Genomic DNA, 20,886 nt, shown 5'->3' on the forward strand with positions numbered 1-20,886 from the left:
GCACCTACACATTAATTTAAATAGCAATTAAATGCACTCGATTTCCATCAAAACCACAACTGTGTCCAGAGGTGTAAAGATTATCTGAAACCCATACTTGAGTAAAAGTACAGATAACGTACAGTGAAAATTAGTCCACTACATCTTACATGTCAATTCCAAAACAACTTATTTGGGAGTATTTGATTTTAACGGTACTTCTGTTAAACCAAAAACCACAGGGAATAAATAATGGAATGATGAACAAACAGACAAACATTACATTCAACAACTCACAAGGAACTAAAGAAACATGGGGGGCCATATATACACGGGGGCCTAACAAGACACACTTGGGGAGACTAATCAAGTGGAAACCATGAACAAATTGACAACAAACTGACTACAAACAACACATGAGACAGGGAGTGACAAAAGTTCAAGACAAAGCACAGAGAACATGTAACACAAAATAGTTTATTTGTGAGGAGAGCAATCGCAATTATTTTCTAAAGCCAAAATAAAATTGAGCATACCAAAATTGCAAAAAAAAAATTCTTCACATATAATGTTGAGCAGAATTAAGAAATCAACGCTTGCACTGCATGTGCTGGGTTCGGCTTTATTGCTGGCTGCAGTCATCATGTCATATAGTACCTCCAGTGCCCTGTAGTACGCAGTACCTTGTCTTTTGTAGCAGAAATAAACTGCTGCAGAAAAGCTAGGTGCCATGCAAAATGTAATGTGTATAACTGCGACACTCATTTCATATGTAGTTGAGTAGAGTAAAGACAGAGAGTAAAAGTTGCTAATAGCTCTGACACAGTAAAACCACAAAGTATCTGAAAAGATATGCAAGTACAGTAATTAATTACTTTTACTCAATACTTTACACCTTAGTTTGTCTAGATTTTAAGAGTTCCCTGAAGAATGATCTGTGCCTGACCAATGATGTCCAGTCTACCATCATTTCTAATCTCCAGCTTTACCTCGCCTCCTCGACTGGAGCACTGGTAAGCTGCAAAAACAAATATTGCAGAGGTAAATGCTTTATTCTGTGCCAAGAGCCTTGGTTCATGTCATCAGAAACCATGTTACTCATCCTTACACATTTGCTTTTAAACTAGTTTATTTGATCATGTTAACTTTTGTTTTAATGTGGATTCTGATGCATTTTATTCCAATGTGTGTATGATGGCATGATGCAGGGATGGATAAGGAGGTCTTTACCCAACATTTTCTTTTTGTTCAGCTTTTCAGACCAGTAGCCAGCAAGGACTGTATGTGCAGACCCTTTAAGAAATGAAGTTGTATTATGATGCTTTGATTGCCAGTGAGCATTGATTTCTCAGCATGTGAATGGTTTTAGTTTACATGATACACATTTCAAACAGATTTTAAATGATCTTCTCACCAGTGACTGGATCTTCAGGGACCCCAACCCATGGAGCGAAGACACGGGAGTAAAAGTCATATCCAGACTGAGTGCTCTCTGCTCCTTTCAGTGTAATGATAAGACTTCTAATCTTACCAGTGGTTTCATTTCTTAGAAGAGACTCTGCCTCTGGCCTCAGAGACACAAGTTCAGACCTGCCAACAATTAAGTTAACACTGCAGAATGAAAGGGTAAATACCATTGTAAATAGGTAGTATATTGACAATTATTTGTTCTCTGACTGAATGTTGTACTAAAGTTTTATTTTTTATTTTTTAATGTACCTCACATAACATTTGCAATAGATGATTAATTTGTCTCTGCAAAGCTGTTTTCCTTTTGCCCATAATTAAACACATTGTCATCATCAATAGAAATTTTATTTTTAAGAAATGCCTAAGAAAAGTCCAGCATCAAACCTGTCACAAGCATCAGCCAGACGAACCATCAGTTTCTTTGTGGTTGGACAGTAACACACATCCTGAATGGGTAAGTCTCCTACAGCAGCCTGAAAATGTAAAACAAAATGAAGAAAATAAATAATAAAAATTTGTTTCTACTTGTCATACTAAAACCAGAATTGGCACATGGCAATGTTACCTTTAAAAGATCCTTGATTTCATGTTGGTCCTGTTAATAACGCAAACAAAGCTTAATAAATTCAGACAACTACTTGATTGATCATGAGAGACTGAGTTTTGTTGAAGAAAGCATCTACGAGGTGTGTTTTGGTCATACCTGGGGGTTCGGTTTGTTTAAGGGAAAGTCCATTATAAGAGATTCTTCATGCTGACGCACATATAGCTCTCCACGCATCGTCTCAAAAACCAGTACAGGGTTGACGTTTTCTGTGTGATGATATTGTGCTTTAAAGTGGTCATTTGATGCTTTTTTTAAAAGATCATTATTTTGTGTATTTGGTGTAATATGTTGACATGCTTTAATGTAAAAAAAAAAATTACTGTAGGTCCTCTATGCCCCGCCTCTCTCAAACACACTGTTTTCTACAAAGTCCTTCTGACAAGAGCAGTCTGCTCTGATTGGCCAACTGACCCAATGCATTGTGATTGGCCAAACACCGCAAGCACTCGTATGAAATGTTACGCCCCTTTCCATAATCGCAAGCTTCATCTTTCAAAATAAATGTAAAGACAGTTAACAATGTCCTTAGTTTAACCATCAGTTCAAGCCCAAAAGGGGAACAGAGTGGCGTGACAGACACAGTGATGAAGCTCGTATGTGTTTGCAATAGACAAGCCACAGACGGCTGTCTCTCTCTCTCTCTCTCTCTCACACACACACACACACACACACACACACACACACACACACACACACATATGCGCGATGTGCCATTCGTCTAGATACACACAGCATCTTCCTGACATGACTGCTTCAACACTAACTGCGGTTACTGAAACCATGCCTTCTTTCTTTGCGTGAACATCTGGGCGGCATTACACAAATATTTCCACATCATGACGTAGACATGTGGGGTGTGTTAGAATGAGCCGTTTTATGGGGGGCGTGGCAGAGTCTTAACTTTGATAAAGAATATCTCTTTGGATTTGAGACTTTAGTCTTTACAACTTTACAGATCTACTTAATTCACCAAGAGCTTGTAACACTCCAAAGAGAGGAAAACCTGAAATCACATCATATAACCCCTTTAAGAACAGCCACAGTCCATTGGTTAAAGATTGATGTAAGAACAAGTGTTTCTTACTTTTTATGTAAAAGAGCACTGCTGCTGAGGCCAGTGTCCCATGTCCACAAAGTGGGATCTCATTTTTGGGAGTAAACCAGCGTAATCCAAACCTTGCACCTTTCAAAATACATGAAATAATTTTACAACAGTTTTTTTTTTTGTGGATATTACAGAAAGATATAGCTAACCAAGTGGAACTATTGTAAATACTAAAAGGTACGTATCAGTACTAAAGCAGACACATGTTAGTCACACCTGAAGAAAAATCCACAGAATTCCCTTTTGTGATGAAAGCAGTCTCTGATAAATTCATCTCAGCTGCAATGCTCTGATAAAGATCATCTCTCAGCTCCTAATTGTATTACAGTAAAAAATATTATAATATTATACAGTTCTAGCACATATATTTTGAATAAATTATCTATACACCGTAGATAACATGTATAGAAGACTGTCCTATATAGTGTAATACTTACATTCTCCATGAGACATATTGCAGCAGGATTACCTTTAAAAGGCACATTGGTAAAAGCATCAACGGTAAATATTGGAATTTCCATTGATTACAGCTGTTCAGCTCTAGGTTTTCCTAGGTTTTTATTCTTGCACCTTTTAAGTATCTGTAGAGCTGTAGTTGAGATAAAATTAGACTTTGACCTTGATGACATAGCAGCTCACTTTAGCTTTAAAGGTACAGGCTCAAGATTTCAAAATATCTTTTTTAGACTGACTTTGTACTGATGTGATCTGTAAAATAGAGTGGAGGAGATAATGATAAATTATTTATACATATATCAGTGCTGGCCAACGATTACAATATATATATATATATATATATATATATATATATATATATATATATATATATATATATATATATATAAATAAAAAAACGTGATTAATTGCATTATGCACTACATTCAATAATGCATTAAAAAGTACAGTATTGCACATTTGGTACTGCTTTATAAAAAGTAAATAATAAAAGTACTGCTATATAAACAAAAGTGCAATAACGTTTGCAAAGACTTTATACAAATAAGGTGTTTTTTATACAGCAGTATTCTTTTTACATAGTAGCACTTAAAATATTTATTTTAAATCTCAACTTAAACATCAATGTAAGAGCCTTGATCATAAGCATAAAAGGCACTTTCAGAGTAGAGCCCAACACTATCGCAGGACAACACTTGATGGGTGAGTGCAGGTGCGGTGGGTAGAGAGGCTCATGTTTGTAGGAGGGGGGAGAATAACAATGTAGGCTACTTTCCAGGCAATCTTTCTTTCACTAGACACGGCTGCCTTGAACCGAGCCAGAGTGCGATTACCCCCTTGGTAAAATCAGGTTCTGCATTACCCCCCTCCCCCTGCTGGCCTGCACTCATATTTACACTAAACACTCCAGGCCGGAGCATGCTTATATAGGTGCTGGTCATATAATTAGAATATCATCAAAAAGTTGATTTATTTCACTAATTCCATTCAAAAAGTGAAACTTCTATATTATATTCATTCATTACACACAGACTAATATATATCAAATTTTTATTTCTTTTAATTTTAATGATTATACATACATGAAGTATGAGAGAACGGAGAAAAACACTTTTGCTAATATTCTGCTTAATAATTATTTTATAATTTATGCCGTGCATTGATTTTCTTGTATGTATCAGAATTACGGAGGCAGCTGACGTTAATGAAATTATTTCCAGCTTTACTCGTAAATTTCCTGTTCATCAATATAGAGCCATTATAAATGTAAATATACTTCATTGAATTAAATTAATTGAAATGTGTAGTGTAATAGAATTTGTTTGCGCTCATGATGACAGTTGCGCACAAAAAATGGTATTTGTTCTGTGCTCTGGTGTTGTTAGTGTTCACACTACAAGCGTACCTCACGCGAGCCCAACAGAAACGTGCTCTGGCCCACCAGAGCCACCGTGCCTGGGACAGTTGAAAGAACCGCACCCGAGAGTGGCACGAGCGACCACACTAGTCAAACGAACTGGGCTTTTGGGGTCAAACGCCCTCGGGCACGGTTCAAAACGCCTAGTGTGAGTAACCGTGCCCGAATAGGTTTGACCACCAAAGCCCAGTTTGTTTGAATCGGTTTGAAGAGGTGGGGCAGAGCACCGTATGCATGCAGTGTCGGAGCCAGGGGCGTCGGACTGGGGGTAAAACCAGTACTGATTACCAGTGCCCCAAAGCAAGAAAGGGCCCTTGAAAAGTCTGGAATATATATTTTCAGGGGGGGGGGGGGGGGGCATTAGGACTGCCTATGCATAGGGCCCGGGATCTTGTGCAGTGCCCCTGTTCGGAGCAATGAATTTCTGATAAATTTCTGAACATTTCTGAGTGGCAAAAGTGATAGATCTGTAAAGCAATAGGCCTATATTGTGAGAGGGCCGTATGTTGATGTGTCCCAAACTACTCAAAAAAATAAACCACAAACTTTCAATTTAATAATAATAATAATAACTGCATTAATGCACTATAAAAATAATTGTCAGCATTAATTTATGAGTTAACGCAATAATGCTTAATGTGCCCAGCCCTTTTATACATATATATATATATATATAGAGAGAGAGAGAGAGAGAGAGAGAGAGAGAGAATTTTATTAATATTCTGCAATAAAATGTATAAAACATCCATTTAGATCTACAGACTTTTGAAACCAAATATTTTATTGTATTTTGGCATGCAAGTAACCACATTTGTCCATTCATTGAACAAAACATCAGTTTGTAGATCTTTAAGAAAGAAAATTGACTTATTTCCATTAAGCTATTATCACATTCAGTAAAAAGGTTTTGCAGGTTGTCTAGATTTTAAGAGTTCCCTGGAGAATGATCTGTGCCTGACCAACGATGTTGAGTCGACCATCATCCCTGATCTCCAGCCCCAACTCTCCCCCACGACTGGAGCACTGGTATGCTGGGAAAACAAATAGGAGAAAATTGTGCAATATTTTTTTTTAATAGAGAAAACTATTTAATCAACTAATTTATGTGAACTAATGGGTCCTTTGATTCTTTAGTGAAGGTAAAAAAGAAAGAAAGGCTTTTACCCAACATTTTCTTTTTGTTCAGCTTTTCAGACCAGTAGGCAGCAAGAACTGTATGCGCAGACCCTTTGAGAAATAATTATTAGTCTTTTAAATCATAAAGAGTATTCATATGAATATGAAATGTATGGTGACTATAATTGTGCATTTCTATTTCTAACCTATTTGAATTCATAGCTTTATTCACACGAGGAAGCTTCTACAGATTTCTCTTCATGTATTGTAATTTGTTGCATTTTGAGAATTATGTGATCATTTCAGCTCACCACAGACTGGATCTTCAAGGACCCCTAACCAATGTGCAAAGAAACGGGAATAGAAGTCATATCCAGGTTGTGCAGTTGAAGCTCCCTTCATTTTAACAATGACACCATTAATTTTCCCAGTATATTCATTTTTCAGCAGGGCTTCTGCTTCAGGCTTCAAATATGTAAGTTCAGATCTGCCAACAACAAACAGTCAATAACCTTATTTTCAGAAATGCCTCTGGATGTCCAGCAGTACCTGTTACATGTGTCAGCAAGACGAATCATCAGGTTCCTTGTGGTTGGATTGTAGCACACATCCTGAATGGGTACATCTCCTACTAAAATTTAACTTAATTTTAAAATATTTATACACTGTGTAGATCACATATATAGAAGACTGTCCTATGTAGTGTAATACTTACATTCTCTATGAGACATACTGCAGCAGGATTACCTTTAAAAGGCACATTGGTAAAAGCATCAACAGTAAATATTGGAATTTCCATTGATTACAGCTGTTCAGCTCTAGGGTTTTTTCTAGTACCTTTTAAGTATTTTTAGAGCTGTATTTGAGATCAAGTTAGACTTTGACCTTAATGACATAGCAGCTCACTTTAGCTTTAAAAGTACAGACTCAAAGATTTCGAAATGTCTTTTTAGGCTGACTTTGTACTGATGTGATCTGTAAAATAGTGGAAGATATAATAATGGTAATTTATTATTTTTTATATATATATATGTATGTATATACGTGTGTGTGTGTGTGTGTGTGAGTGTGTGTGTGTTTGTTTGTGTATATATTTAGTTAAGTCATGAAACTGTGGATGGCACAGGCTGATGGGTTGTTAACATAACTGATAATATTCAGTGAAATAAACGTCTTGACACAAGCTGACTGGTTCATGTTGCATATGCAGCCAATGAGCTTACAGCCTTGCATTTATATGTCTGGCTTGCATTCACTTGAGATTCTTGCAGCACACTTTCAGAGTTTCTCTGAAACCCTCTACCTTCCTCAGCTCCACCTGTGTAGATCTGCTACAGGTAATTTTATGTGCAGCAGTAGTATGTTTTAGATACTCACAGCACTGTATTGCCATTTGCACTGGCAGTAGCAAGCCCTGTACTTGCTTGCAGCAGCAGCAGCAGCAGCAGCAGCAGCAGCAGCAATAAACTACAACTACAGCAATAACCAACAACAACAATTGAGCAGCAGTAAAGAAGATCTATTCCGCCAATACCAAATGGATATGGATATATATGCAGGTGTATCTTATTAAATTAGAATGTCGTGGAAAGGTTAATTTATTTCAGTAATTAAACTCAATTTTGTGAAACTTGTGTATTAAATAATTTCAGTGCACACAGACTGAAGTAGTCTTTGGTTCTTTTAATTGTGATGATTTTGGCTCACATTTAACAAAAACCCACCAATTCACCATCTTTACAAATTAGAATATGGTGACATGCCAATCAACTAATCAACTCAAAACACATGCAAAGGTTTCCCGAGCCTTCAAAATGGTCTGTCAGTTTGGTTCACTAGGCTACACAATCATGGGGAAGACTGCTGATCTGACAGTTGTCCAAAAGACAATCATTGACACCCTTCACAAGGAGGGTAAGCCACAAACATTCATTGCCAAAGAAGCTTGCTGTTCACAGAGTGCTGTATCCAAGCATGTTAACAGAAGGTTGAGTGGAAGGAAAAAGTGTGGAATAAAAAGATGCACAACCAATCGAGAGAACTGCAGCCTTATGAGGATTGTCAAGCAAAATCTATTCAAGAATTTGAGTGAACTTCACGAGGAATGGACTGAGGCTGGGGTCAAGGCATCAAGAGCCACCACACACAGACGTGTCAAGAAATTTGCTGAACCACAGACAACGTCAAAGGCATCTTACCTGGGCTAAGGAGAAGAAGAACTGGACTGTTGCCCATTGGTCCAAAGTTCTCTTTTCAGATGAGAGCGAGTTTTGTATTTCATTTAGAATCCAAGGTCCTAGAGTCTAGAGGAAGGGTGGAGAAGCTCATAGCTTATAGCGCTTTGCTTCGTAGACAGAGTCTGGAAGGGCATAATCGACAAGCGTTTACTTTCTCGTGGAGGGGCGCTTGTCTTAAGTTTAAAATCATTGGTTACCCGTAAGCCAATTACATAATGTTTGGTTATGACGTGTGTTATTTGCCAGCTCAGCCGCCACAAACTTCCACTGTAAACACAGGAATGCTGCGAAAACAAAACCATGGAGCAAGTTTTGCTGCCCCTTTTTACCTGATCCTGCATGAGAGCAACCAAGGGGGAAACAATCACAATTATCACCTTGCCAGACTTTGGCCTCCCCAGTTTCTCGCTGATGATCGGTAACAGTTAATAAATTAAACTTTCCCCAAAACCTGTCGCGAGTAGGGCCACAACATCACCTCCATTCAAATTGTGAAACAAACACTGCGAATAGCATCCCATTTCTCCATGTCCGCTGTCGTTTTCGATTTCCCTAACCTAAACTACGATCCTAAATTTGGCGCTTAGCGTCTACATCACGGCTCTTAGCCCGCCCTCTGTTCGTCGATTGGCCAGCTGTTTTAGAGCCGGAAGAAAACTGGGAGATGGTTTGCTATCTCAGACTGAGTACAGAAGCGAACTGAAATTGAGCGGAAGTACGAACTCTGACGTAGTCAGGCTAATGGTACCTGCCCACACTGCCAAAACCACCAAAAGTTGGTTAAATGATCATGGTGTTGGTGTGCTTGACTGGCCAGCAAACTTACCAGACCTAAAACCCACAGAGAAGCTATGAGGTATTGTCGAGGAAAATTAGAAACAAGATAAAAAAATGCAGATGAGCTGAAGGCCACTGTCAAAGAATTCTGGGCTTCCATACCACCTAAGCAGTGCCACAAACTGATCACCTCCCTGCCACGCCGAATGAGGCAGTAATTAAAGCAAAAGGAGCCCCTACCAAGTATTGAGTTCATGTGCATTAAATTAACATACTTTCCAGGAGGCCAACATTTCACTAAAACAAATTTTTTATTGGTCTTATGAAGTATTCGAATTTGTTGAGATGGTGAATTGGTGGGTTTTTGTTAAATATGAGCCAAAATTCATCACATTTAAAAGAACCAAAGACTTAAACTACTTCAGTCTGTGTGCATTGAATTTATTTAATACACAAGTTTCACAATTTGAGTTGAATTACTGAAATAAATAAATAATTTCCACGACATTCTAATTTTTTTAGATGCACCTGTACATGGATATTGTCATATCCATCACCATGTTGTTTGTTGCATTTTTACCTATTGGTATTTTCTTGTAAATGAGATCTCTTGCTTCAGTTTCTCCTTATGGCTGTAAAATAGACAATTTCATTAATATTCTTTAATAAAATTTATAAAACATCAATTAAGATCTACAGATTTTTAAAAACCAAACATTTTTATTGTATTTTGGCATGCAAGTAACCACATTTGTCCATTCATTGAACAAAACATCAGTTTGTAGATCTTTAAGAAAGAAAATTGACTTATTTCCATTAAGCTATTATCAAATTCAGTAAAAAGGTTTTGCAGGTTGTCTAGATTTTAAGAGTTCCCTGGAGAATGATCTGTGCCTGACCAATGATGTTGAGTCGACCATCATCCCTGATCTCCAGCCCCAACTCTCCCCCACGACTGGAGCACTGGTATGCTGGGAAAACAAATAGGAGAGAATAGAACCTTATTATGCATTTTATTTAAAGTTTTGTAAGTTTTTATATGAAAACTATTTAATTAAATCATTAATGTGAACGAATGGGTCCTTTTGATTCCTTAGTGAAGGGGATAAATAGAAAGAAAAGGTCTTTACCCAACATTTTCTTTTTGTTCAGCTTTTCAGACCAGTAGCCAGCAAGAACTGTATGCGCAGACCCTTTGAGAAATAATTATTAAGTCTTTTAAAGCAAGAAACAAAGTCATAGTGGATTTTACCAATAGCTAGGCTGGACCACACTTGCTCATACCGATAATCAACCGATAGCTCTTAAAATAGATACTGAATGAAAACTAAAATAGTGCTGTACTACTCAAACTGAGCCATACTAGATGATGTTGAAATTAACACTCTGACAAGATAGCCATCTTTAAATATTATACACACAAAGGCCATAGCATTGAAATGACATGCATATGGATATTGTACTGTATGTATACTTTCAAACTTTAACTGCTTCTATTCTAGGACACTCAAGGATTTTCTAATCAAAATAACAAAATATAGCAGTCACACGGGGCAAAAGGACAGCACCAAGTCTAGGAGAACTCTCACTCGCAGGTAATGTATTCCGTCAGGTTAAACCGGACGGGTAACATTCAGTCATGATTGACTATTAAATGCTGCTTAGGAATAGTGTGCACATCAAATTATCTAGATTCACTGAACCAGGATCAAATTAGTATGATTGCGTGAACTTAAATTGTCGTTTATAGAACCACTTTAGCCCTGACTGCTTTGTTAGGTTATTTCAAGTCAGGTTTTGGACTTTAATAACCGCTTTTCTAATCATTTAACAGCCCACAGTTTGCTTTCTCACGCCACAGCTTTAAATATGAAACCTCACTGGCTAACAAATGCATTAATTTGACCCCCCCCCCCCCCCCCGCCCCCCAACCTTATTGTGCATTTCCATTTGAATTCATGGCCTTCACATGAGGAAGCTTCTACAGATTTCTCTTCAGGTATTGTAATTTGCTGCATTTTGAAAATGATGTGATCATTTCAGCTCACCACAGACTGGATCTTCAAGGACCCCTAACCAAGGAGAAAAGTAACGGGAATAGAAGTCATATCCAGGTTGTGCAGTTGAATCTCCTTTCATTGTAACAATGACACCATTAATTTTCCCAGTATATTCATTTTTCAGCAGAGATTTTGCTTCAGGCTTCAAAGATGTAAGTTCAGATCTGCCAACAATAAACAGTCAACAACCTTGCATGATGATCTAGATACAAAAATAAATGGCCATTTTGGACAATATTACCAACATACTATTAATTATTGTGTGACTATATGTTGCTTTAAAAAGTATTTGATTTAAAATTTGCAATAAATTCTATGCATAAATTCTAATGCAATGCCATCCTCAATATTATTTTCTTCCTTGTTATATTCAGCCTCTGGATGTCCAGCAGTACCTGTTACATGTGTCAGTAAGACGAATCATCAGGTTCCTTGTGGATGGATTGTAGCACACATCCTGAATGGGTACATCTCCTACTACAGCCTGAAAATGCACATAAAAGCTTGTGTTTCCATATGTCATTTTAAAAACCTAACATAATGTTAAAGTACTCACTGGCTAACTTACTTTCAAAAGATCCTTGAATTCATGTTGATCCTGCAAATAAAACATACAAAACGCACTAAATTCTGACTGAAAAACATTACTTGATTAATCATGAGAGACTATGAATTTTGTTGAAGAAAGCATCTACGATGTGTGTTTTGGTCATACCTGGGGGTTCGGTTTGTTTAAGGGAAAGTCCATTATAAGAGATTCTTCATGCTGACGCACATATAGCTCTCCACGCATCGTCTCAAAAACCAGTACAGGGTTTACATTTTCTGTGTGATGATATTGTGCTTTTAGAATAGCCACAGTCCATTGTCTTTGGTAAAAGATTAATGTAAGAACAAGTGTTTCTTACTTTTCATGTAAAAGAGCACTGCTGCTGAGGCCAGTGTCGCATGTCCACAAAGTGGCATCTCACATGTGGGAGTAAACCAGCGTAATCCAAACCTTGCACCTTTTAAGATATATCAAAACCAAAAGCAGAAATGTAAATCAGAGTTGTTTGAATATCTCAACATTCATCTCAGCAGCAGAATACCTGAGGAAAAATCCATAGAATTCCGTCTTGTTATGAAAGCAGTGTCTGATAAATTCATCTCAGCTGCAATGCTCTGATAAAGATCATCTCTCAGCTCCTAAATGTATTACAGAGAAACATTTCACATTCTGATCTTTATAGCTGCTTAAATATTTAAATGAGTGCTGTCAACTTATTAAAAATAATAATAATACAATTGCACATTTTCGCAATTAATCCCTCCTAACATTAAGGTTTTTAAATGTACATTCAATAATTTCACATGTAATCTTCAAATTAATGTAAAAACAAGATTAATACAGTGTTTTAATATTTGTTTAGTGGCATCTATTTTTTTTTTTTTTATTGAAGGCGAGTATCACTGATACCAATACTACTACTGATGTCTCTATGAAATAGAATTTCCCCCCTAATATTTAACCATTGACTATAGCCACTAAACATTAGTATACGTAATTGAGAGCTAACAATTTTAACAATTAAAAAAAAAATAATTCTAATTAAAGTGAATGTAAAACAATCTTCACATAAACCAATTATAATAAATGTCTTATTTAGCTACCTGTACCCTTAAGCAGGTAGGAAAAATACAGAAAATGACTAAAGTTAGGCTATCAAACACTAAAATCTAAAAAACACCTTTCTCTTTTTTCTTTTGTTCTTTGTGGACATCACAGCAGCTGGGTTATTAGGTTGTTGGCTGCTATTACTTTACTGGCTCTGCAACTTGATGCGGATCTGGCATGCATCTATTTTCTCACAACTCGAGACTATAGAATATGGAAGGCCATTAGGGCCAAAACATGTGGTACTAACGCGTTAACACATCACGTTCGCAAGCAATTATGAGTTACTGTGCATTTACGTATTAACGTGTAAATTGTGAGTTAATAAGTAAATTAAGTGTTAAGCCGCAATTACGTGTTAAAACGTTAGTATCACATGTTTCCGCTCTAACGGCCTTCCATATGACAATGAGGTCTCTGCAGAGCAAAAGTGGGCAGTTCTGACTTTGTGGGTGTTTTCAAACTGCTGCATGTTTCTAAATCATGCAATGAAAAAGATTCCCCTTACCTGACCCCACCCCTAAACATACCGTCACTATGAAGTGGGCCAATCGGGTAATGGCCCTCTGTTTTGGCCTCGCCCACTGATCTAGTAACTCCTATTACTTTCCTGCAGAGACATATACTTGTGGGGAGCACAACTCTTTACCTTTTCTGGCATGATTCAGGTCCTAAAGTTTCAATGAAAGTTTTAATTAACCTAAAGTTTTAATTAACTGACAAGTTGAATGGGGTATGTTAGATGAGGAGGACAGTAATGGAAAGCTCCATGACAGTTTTGAAAAGTACTGTATTTCACAGACATGTTCTTAAATCTGACTCATATATAACAAATACTAACAAACATGCAAAGTTTTTATGCTGTTGAACTGGAAAAATTAATTGCATGCGTTAATGCACTAATTTTGACAGCACTAGTTTAAAAAATCAGAAATGTAAAAGAAAAAGTGTAATACTTACATTCTCTATAAGACATACTGCAGCAGGATTACCTTTGTATGGCAAATTAGTAAAAGAATCAACAGTAAATATTGGAATCTCCATTGCTTCTACTCTAGAGTTAAACAGCTGTAACAAGTATAGCGTGACATTTAGCAAGTCACAGTACAGTGCTGCTTTGAGGCTTGCTGAAACTGACCCAGTAGTGTAACCCCCTTTTTAAAGTTACAGGCAACACGTAATTATAAATATGATTACACAAATTCATTGTAATTACATGCCAATAGCCTATTTATTTATTTATTTATTTTTTACACTATTTTAATGTATCCTTGTTACAGTGTAATTATACATTTAAGTACTGTGTAATATTAATTAACCACATGTACTTACTATATAGTTAGAGTTAGGATTTGGGTTTGGTCTTGGGTTACTTGCATGTAATTATGCATTATTATTATTATAGAAAGTACATGTAACAAGGACACTTTAAAATAAAGTGTTACCTTTTTAAAATATGAATACGAAGTAAAATGTTTGTACATAATAAGTGCATTGTATCAAATAATTAATTAAACCGTTAGTAGCGACATAGTTAAACGACACTTGTTAATTTGTAATCAGTTGCAATATTGATATTATTCTGCATTGTTGCACTGTTGAATTTTTCCACTGTCAACACAGTCAAAAACTGAAAAATGTACATTACTAAAAAAAATTATTTTCTTCATGACTTATGTAGGAGGGAGAAATCGAAGTGGGAGTTCTAACTCTTCCCATAGCTGTACCGTTATTTGTTTGTACAGAACTGCAGATAGTCTCTCGCAGTAATACATATGGCCCTTTATGTGTCTGGAGCGTAATAATGTGCCACAATGCAGTATTATACTGGATTAAGTATAAGCCTAGTGACTAAGTTTGATGATGACTGTTCCGTGATGCATGCACCCAGGGGCGTCATGCCCATTCGAAGTGAGGGGGCACGTGCCGCCTCAGATTTCTGAGCCAAGTGGATTTTAAATGCAGCTTCCAAACGACAAAAAAAATTGCCGAGTAATATTTTTTATATATTTGATACAATCACAGCGGTGTGATTAGATCGTTCAGTGCACAGCATCAGCTTCTAAATTCAAATCTGCGTTCGCTGGCTGGCGCTGAGCCAGAGACAGACGCGTTCGTACAACAATTCATGATAACCAATCAGAAACGATTCTGTTGCGCTTATGGATGCAATGGCCAATCAGAGATGTCCAGAAGAGTCATCACTGAAACGCTGTGTTTTGTTCACTTGCTCGCTGACTGAATTATTTAGCGAATTCTCTCATCAGAAACAACAAAAAGTGCAGATGTGCGTACGAATGTAAGTAAGATATTCGTTTCATAATGTAAAGTGCTTCAGTTATTTTAATGGGAGTTTTTGAGAGTGCCTGAACTCTGGCTAGACTGAATGAAAATGTTTTTTGATAATGTAAATGTTCTTTACTCTCTGTAAAATGAAAGTGTTAAAATAAGTAACTTACAATGCTGTTATTAAAATTTACATTAAATGCAAATTCAGTCGTATTAAAAATATTTTATGGCATGATATGGCACTTAAGTATAAAATCGGGTTTTTATGTGTAGTTAATAGATTACACTACATTTCCATATATTGATCAAATAACAATCTATAAAGGTGCAAAATGCGTTTACCTACACATATTTGAGAAACGAGATATTTCTTGATATATTAAGCATGTTTGGAATTGTTTTGAATAAAAAGGAAAAATAAATAAATAAATATGCCTATATCAGTTATACAGTGCTTTCGTAGAATGACCCCCCCCCAAATGTGCCCCCTCAAAGATCATGAATGCATGACGCCTCTGCATGCACCCCACACGCTTGGAGCCTCGGCTCACACCTCAGACCGTTCGGTGCGCCTGCAGGGAGCCAGAGCGAGCTCAGTGTCCTCTGACCGACCGCGATCTCGCGAGACTTCGCCCCTGGACTAACGTTACTTGACTATCGTTCAGGGTTACCTGAGAGGACGGCGCTTGACAGTGAGAAAGCTATTCGCTATTCATGTATATATTTCTTCGTTTTTAACTTTTTATTATAAGCTGATAATTTACACGCAATGGTGAATATATTTTGTGTACTTTGGACCGCTGAAGTGCTGTTTTATGTTCTAGAAACTGTCAACTTGTCTGTCGTTGATTCCTGTCAGAAGAATATCTCGCTAATGTTACAGTCGTTGTGTATAAAGTTAATCGGTTTCGGTTGTCGGTTTGTTAGACACATGACCGACCTCATGACACATGACGACATATTTTCCAGATGCTATATATAACATGTACCATGTTAGCTCGGTCTCAAGTTTAAAACCCTCCCGTGTTTTGACCTACCGGTAGTGGTTGTCTAGCTAGCAAACGTTATCTAACTTAAATTTACGTTTAATATAAGGTGCAAGGCAAGCTTGTCACTATTGTTACTAACGTTACACCAAAACGTTGCGTTTGTGTGAAATGTCATTATTGTTTGTCTTTTTCTCTCTTAAAGGAAGCCTCTGGCTCTTGACAACATGGCTGTGTCTCAAAATTATTGACATTCCTACCTGGATAGCATTTTTTGGGCTTCATACGTACTTTCCTGAAATGCCCAGAAATTCTAAGTAACGTTACCGGTAGGCATCTTCCTGGGTTTGATGCACTGCCACTTCAAAGAAAACACTACAAACTATTTTGATCGAACACAGTGCTGTCTAGGTAGGCACTTACTGGTTTTGATACACTGCCAAGGTCGTCAAGACAAAAAAAAAAAGAAGCCTAATATGAGGCACAGCATATGTGTTACATTAATTTGGTTTTCAGATACAGTCCTGTCAAGGTAAACATGTCTCATAATGATGAAGGATATGTGGTACGGATCCGTGGTTTGCCTTGGTCATGCACACAAGAGGAAGTGGCCTCCTTTTTCTCTGGTATGTAAACTCTCAAACTGAAAGCATCTTTTGTAGCGCTCTGTGTGAGTTTACAGAAAAGGAGCTGCAGATGTGATTTGCCTTTTTTTAACTTACAGATTGTGACATTATAGGGAAAGTGAATGGGGTGTGTTTTACCTTCTCCAAAGAGGGAAGGCCGAATGGAGAGGCGTTTGTGGAGCTGAAGACATCAGCGGACATTAAAAGGGCTTTGGCAAAAGATCGTAAATACATGGGTCATCGTTACATCGAAGGTACATTCCTGTACACAATGTAGAAAATTATGGTCATTATGGTATTTAAAGGAATAGTTCACCCAGAAATTTTAATTGTCGTCTTTTACTCACCCTCCACTTCCAAAACCAGTATGAGTTTTTGTCTTTTAATTCTTTAAAAGTAATTAAATTCACGTGCCCTTGTAATCAAAAACATTAACATTCCCCCTCTTCTCACAATTGCAACAATTAGAAAATGACAATGATTAAGTCAATTTCGGTTGTACAAAATTAGGTCCTGTCCTTTTTTCTGTCCTGTTTCTTTTTTCCTTTTCGAGAAGTCACTTTACTCAGATATGCATCACTATAGGAAAGAAAACATGACTGTTTCATGCAGACTTAAATAGCACAAGTTGATATGTTTATACATTTGTTTGTTAAAATATAAAATAATTGATTGCCTGCCTCTTGATGCTTCCACAGTGTTCAAGTCGAACCGTAGTGAGATGGATTGGGTGCTGAAACGCTCTGGTCCCACAGACTATGACAGCTGCAGCGGATGTATGCTGCGTCTAAGAGGACTGCCTTTCGGCTGCAGTAAAGAAGAAATTTTACAGTTCTTTTCAGGTACATCTATTGTTCCACTTCAACTCCTCCTAGACTTGCAGATAATGCTAGGACATCTTTTTTTTTTTTTTAAAAACTTACATTTTTTTTTGTCAGTTCTTTTTTATGTCTTTATATAGTTAGATCACATTTTGAAGGTTTTTCCTTTTTATATATTCAGCAGATTATTTAGCATGTTTTGGTTGTATTTAACATTTATATGTCGCCAGCGTCACAGATGTGGCTGTGCTATAATTTTTCTTGATTTTAATTTCATGGATTTATCCTTTGTGGTTTGCTCTAGGGTTTTTGTCTGACATAGGTATTGATTTAGGGGCTCAGTTGGGGGGGGAGGGCTCAAATTATTTTCTGCAGATGAGAATGTTGCGGCTCTTTAACATGTCTCCCCATGTGGGGTTATTTGTCCTTGGGTTAAAGGGTTGAAAATCGTGCCAAATGGGATAACATTGCCGATGGACTACCAGGGGAGGAGCACAGGGGAAGCCTTCGTGCAGTTTGCCTCAAAGGAGATAGCAGAAAAGGCTCTGGGGAAACACAAGGAAAGAATAGGGCACAGGTGGGGCCGGCAGGACTGGGCTGGGTGCTAATGCTATCTCTAAATGTGGGGTGGGGGGGTCATGCATCTTTCTGCTCTGGAAAAAGTTGGTATGATCATGTTATTACACTTGAAATTTACAATTTTACATTACATTGTCATGAGGGGACAAAAAATAGGCTGAAATATGATTTCATATATCGTTGGGTAACATACTGCAGAAGCAAAGGAGCCTTTTAATGAACTGGCACTTAGCAATACTTAAAAATTCTGTTTCTGTCTGAAATTGGCCTTTAGATACAGTTAAATGTTATGACTGGGCAGAATTTCAAACACTTACCACTTCACCCTCTGGTCAGTAACTGGCAATAAACTGTCAGTTATTGTGATGCCATAATGAATTTAGATAGTGGGCCCCAAATACTGTCCTCCCTGAAATCTTCCTCATTGCTGTTAAACATTCAGCAGCCTGTACGTTTATTAACTTGTTGCATTTCAAAATAAACTCAGGTACATAGAAATATTCAAAAGCAGCCGAAATGAAATGCGTGCATACTATGAAGTACCCCGGAGGATGATGGGACAGAGGCCTAGTCCATACGACAGACCCATGATGGGACGCGGAGGCTTCTTTGGGCCCGGGCCTGGAAGGGGAGGTGCTGTCCTGGACCAGATGCGCAGCGGAGGAGGTTACAGCAGTGGTATGCTACTTTAATAGTGCTTTGTAGCTTTATTAACTAATCTTTTATTTATTAACTAACTGATTATTAAATAATCACTGGGTTTGAATGGCTATGTGCACACTGTTCGAAAGTTTGGGCTCAGACGGAATATTTTTAAAATGGAAATGGGTCTTTTTAAACTGTGAAGGTGCATTGAATTGATCAAAAGTTACAAAAGATTTATATTTTTAAATAAAAGCTGATTCATCAAATAATCGTAAAAAATGTTTTACCCGTTCCAAAAAAAAAAAAAAAAAAAAAATTTCTTGAGCTGCAAATCTGCATATTAGAATAATTTCTGAAGGGTCATGTGACTCTGAAGACTGAAGTATTGGCAATAAAATTTGACAATATTGCTACTTTATTTTTGATCAAATAAATGCTTAGGTAAGCTTTCCTTCAAAAAATAAAATAAAATTACTGATCACAAACTTTTAAACAGTGCATCACTGACTGGAAGTGATGTTAAAGAAGATTAACTTGACTCTCCTTTTTAAGGATATGGCGGGTTTGACAACTACAATGGCTTTAACAACTACTGCTTTGGTAATGGCATGTTTGAAGAGCGTGTGCGAGATGATAGAGGAAGAGGAAAAATGGGGGGTCAAGGCTACAGCAGCGAGTCAAACTCAGGCTTTCACAGTGGCCATTTTGTGCACATGAGAGGCCTACCGTTCCGCGCTTCAGAGGCAGACATCGCACATGTAAGAAACACCACAGTTTTGTCATTTCTTGTGGATATATTCTTACAATATTTTGTTTTACAGTGAAGTATTATTGCCCTTGTGTGAGTGTTTCATTTCTTTTTCAGTTCTTTGCCCCTTTCCTTCCTGTGAGGGTGCACATTGATGTAGGACCTAATGGAAAGTCTACAGGAGAGGCAGACGTTGAGTTCGGATCTCACGAAGATGCTGTATCTGTCATGTCAAAAGACAAGAATCATATGCGTAAGTTGTCTCCAAACCTCTCTCTTAGTCAAACTGTACCGCTGTCCTAATTATTTTCAATATCACATTTATCCTTGCACCGTTTTCCTCCCTGCAGAGCATCGTTACATTGAGCTTTTCCTGAATTCAACTTCAAGTGGGCTGTCCGAAATGGGTTAGTATGACTGCGTGGAGATTGTTCTCGTGTAATAGTTTTGTTGAAGTGTATGGGTGAGAAGGTGTGAAGACAGCATTCAAATCTAAGTCTTTTGTTTTGGGGAAAGAAAACACTACAGGCCGCGGAGGAGGTTTCTATAGCAACTCTGCTGGTATGGGCTCTCGAAGTGGACAAAGGGGGATGTATTGAGGATGCTTACAAATCATGCACTTTTAAACCCAAAGTTGGAACTTCCAGCTTGGAAGGTCTTTTTATATGAAAATGTTTTCACATGTTCCTATGAAATATGCCCAAACTATTTTGCAGGATTGAAGAAAAGGACATCTAAATCCATCTATATATCTAATATATAATATATAATATATATATATATATATATATATATATATATATATATATATATATATACATATACATACATACATACAGGTCCTTCTCAAAAAATTAGCATATTGTGATAAAGTTCAATATTTTCCATAATTTAATGATAAAAATTAAACTTTCATATATTTTAGATTCATTGCACACCAACTGAAATATTTCAGGTCTTTTATTGTTTTAATACTGATGATTTTGGCATACAGCTCATGAAAACCCAAAATTCCTATCTCAAAAAATTAGCATATCATGAAAAGGTTCTCTAAACAAGCTATTAACCTAATCATCTGAATCAACTAATTAACTCTAAACACCTGCAAAAGATTCCTGAGGCTTTTAAAAACTCCCAGCCTGGTTCATTACTCAAAACCGCAATCATGGGTAAGACTGCCGACCTGACTGCTGTCCAGAAGGCCATCATTGACACCCTCAAGCAAGAGGGTAAGACACAGAAAGAAATTTCTGAACTAACAGACTGTTCCCAGAGTGCTGTATCAAGGCACCTCAGTGGGAAGTCTGTGGG

General features: G+C 37.2%; 3 protein-coding genes, 1 long non-coding RNA gene and 1 pseudogene across 12 annotated transcripts; 2 read left to right on the forward strand and 3 right to left on the reverse strand.

Moving 5' to 3' along the window:
- The first annotated feature begins 75 nt into the window (after window positions 1–75).
- Window positions 76–532, forward strand: LOC132157282 (uncharacterized). The gene is made up of 2 exons (XR_009437531.1): window positions 76–202; window positions 409–532. It is a non-coding gene; the product is annotated as an uncharacterized LOC132157282 (long non-coding RNA).
- Window positions 524–9,761, reverse strand: pbld (phenazine biosynthesis like protein domain containing). 2 transcript variants are annotated; one of them, XM_059566557.1, is made up of 10 exons: window positions 9,745–9,761; window positions 6,866–6,897; window positions 3,378–3,474; window positions 3,141–3,239; window positions 2,153–2,262; window positions 2,015–2,044; window positions 1,834–1,922; window positions 1,394–1,569; window positions 1,210–1,272; window positions 524–997 (listed from the first exon to the last, which is right to left on the reverse strand). In XM_059566557.1, the coding sequence occupies exons 3-10, from the start codon at window positions 3,433–3,435 to the stop codon at window positions 885–887; spliced, it is 738 nt and encodes a 245-aa protein (XP_059422540.1). In that variant the 5' UTR covers window positions 3,436–3,474; window positions 6,866–6,897; window positions 9,745–9,761; the 3' UTR covers window positions 524–884. The 2 variants fall into 2 exon arrangements, with proteins under 2 accessions (XP_059422540.1, XP_059422539.1); XM_059566556.1 differs by lacking the exons at window positions 6,866–6,897; window positions 9,745–9,761 and adding an exon at window positions 3,599–3,787.
- On the reverse strand, window positions 5,731–8,916 carry LOC132157598 (phenazine biosynthesis-like domain-containing protein; annotated as a pseudogene).
- A 103-nt stretch (window positions 9,762–9,864) lies between the features above and the next one.
- Window positions 9,865–13,996, reverse strand: LOC132157281 (phenazine biosynthesis-like domain-containing protein). The gene is made up of 9 exons (XM_059566558.1): window positions 13,842–13,996; window positions 12,316–12,412; window positions 12,133–12,231; window positions 11,940–12,049; window positions 11,793–11,822; window positions 11,620–11,708; window positions 11,213–11,388; window positions 10,295–10,357; window positions 9,865–10,135 (listed from the first exon to the last, which is right to left on the reverse strand). Exons 1-9 carry the CDS (start codon window positions 13,923–13,925, stop codon window positions 10,023–10,025), a joined length of 861 nt encoding a protein of 286 aa, XP_059422541.1. The 5' UTR covers window positions 13,926–13,996; the 3' UTR covers window positions 9,865–10,022.
- A 1,766-nt stretch (window positions 13,997–15,762) lies between these two features.
- LOC132157285 (heterogeneous nuclear ribonucleoprotein H3-like) lies at window positions 15,763–20,303 on the forward strand. 8 transcript variants are annotated; one of them, XM_059566564.1, is made up of 10 exons: window positions 15,763–15,862; window positions 16,673–16,782; window positions 16,881–17,036; window positions 17,481–17,624; window positions 18,042–18,180; window positions 18,670–18,860; window positions 19,380–19,585; window positions 19,693–19,828; window positions 19,926–19,982; window positions 20,104–20,303. In XM_059566564.1, exons 2-10 carry the CDS (start codon window positions 16,695–16,697, stop codon window positions 20,172–20,174), a joined length of 1,188 nt encoding a protein of 395 aa, XP_059422547.1. In that variant the 5' UTR covers window positions 15,763–15,862; window positions 16,673–16,694; the 3' UTR covers window positions 20,175–20,303. The 8 variants fall into 8 exon arrangements, with proteins under 8 accessions (XP_059422547.1, XP_059422549.1, XP_059422550.1 ...); XM_059566566.1 differs by having other exon boundaries at window positions 16,896–17,036; XM_059566567.1 differs by having other exon boundaries at window positions 16,932–17,036.
- The last annotated feature ends 583 nt before the right edge of the window (window positions 20,304–20,886 follow it).

Source organism: Carassius carassius, chromosome 14 (assembly GCF_963082965.1).
Source record: "Carassius carassius chromosome 14, fCarCar2.1, whole genome shotgun sequence".
NCBI classification, from domain to species: Eukaryota; Metazoa; Chordata; class Actinopteri; order Cypriniformes; family Cyprinidae; genus Carassius; species Carassius carassius.

Bases quoted from the DNA above. Each gene is read 5' to 3' on its own strand.
- LOC132157285 (XM_059566562.1), top strand. From the start codon at position 16,647: ATGTGTTACATTAATTTGGTTTTCAGATACAGTCCTGTCAAGGTAAAC. The intron at 18,181-18,669 runs GTGGGGCCGGCA...AAATAAACTCAG, and splicing joins AAGGAAAGAATAGGGCACAG to GTACATAGAAATATTCAAAA. The intron at 18,861-19,379 runs GTATGCTACTTT...CTCCTTTTTAAG, and splicing joins CGGAGGAGGTTACAGCAGTG to GATATGGCGGGTTTGACAAC.
- pbld (XM_059566556.1), bottom strand. From the start codon at position 3,682: ATGGAAATTCCAATATTTACCGTTGATGCTTTTACCAATGTGCCTTTT. The intron at 3,475-3,598 runs GTAAGTATTACA...TAATACAATTAG, and splicing joins CAATATGTCTCATGGAGAAT to GAGCTGAGAGATGATCTTTA. The intron at 1,273-1,393 runs GTGAGAAGATCA...CATTTCTTAAAG, and splicing joins CCCTGAAGATCCAGTCACTG to GGTCTGCACATACAGTCCTT.
- LOC132157281 (XM_059566558.1), bottom strand. From the start codon at position 13,925: ATGGAGATTCCAATATTTACTGTTGATTCTTTTACTAATTTGCCATAC. The intron at 12,413-13,841 runs GTAAGTATTACA...TAATACATTTAG, and splicing joins CAGTATGTCTTATAGAGAAT to GAGCTGAGAGATGATCTTTA. The intron at 10,358-11,212 runs GTGAGCTGAAAT...TATTTCTCAAAG, and splicing joins CCTTGAAGATCCAGTCTGTG to GGTCTGCGCATACAGTTCTT.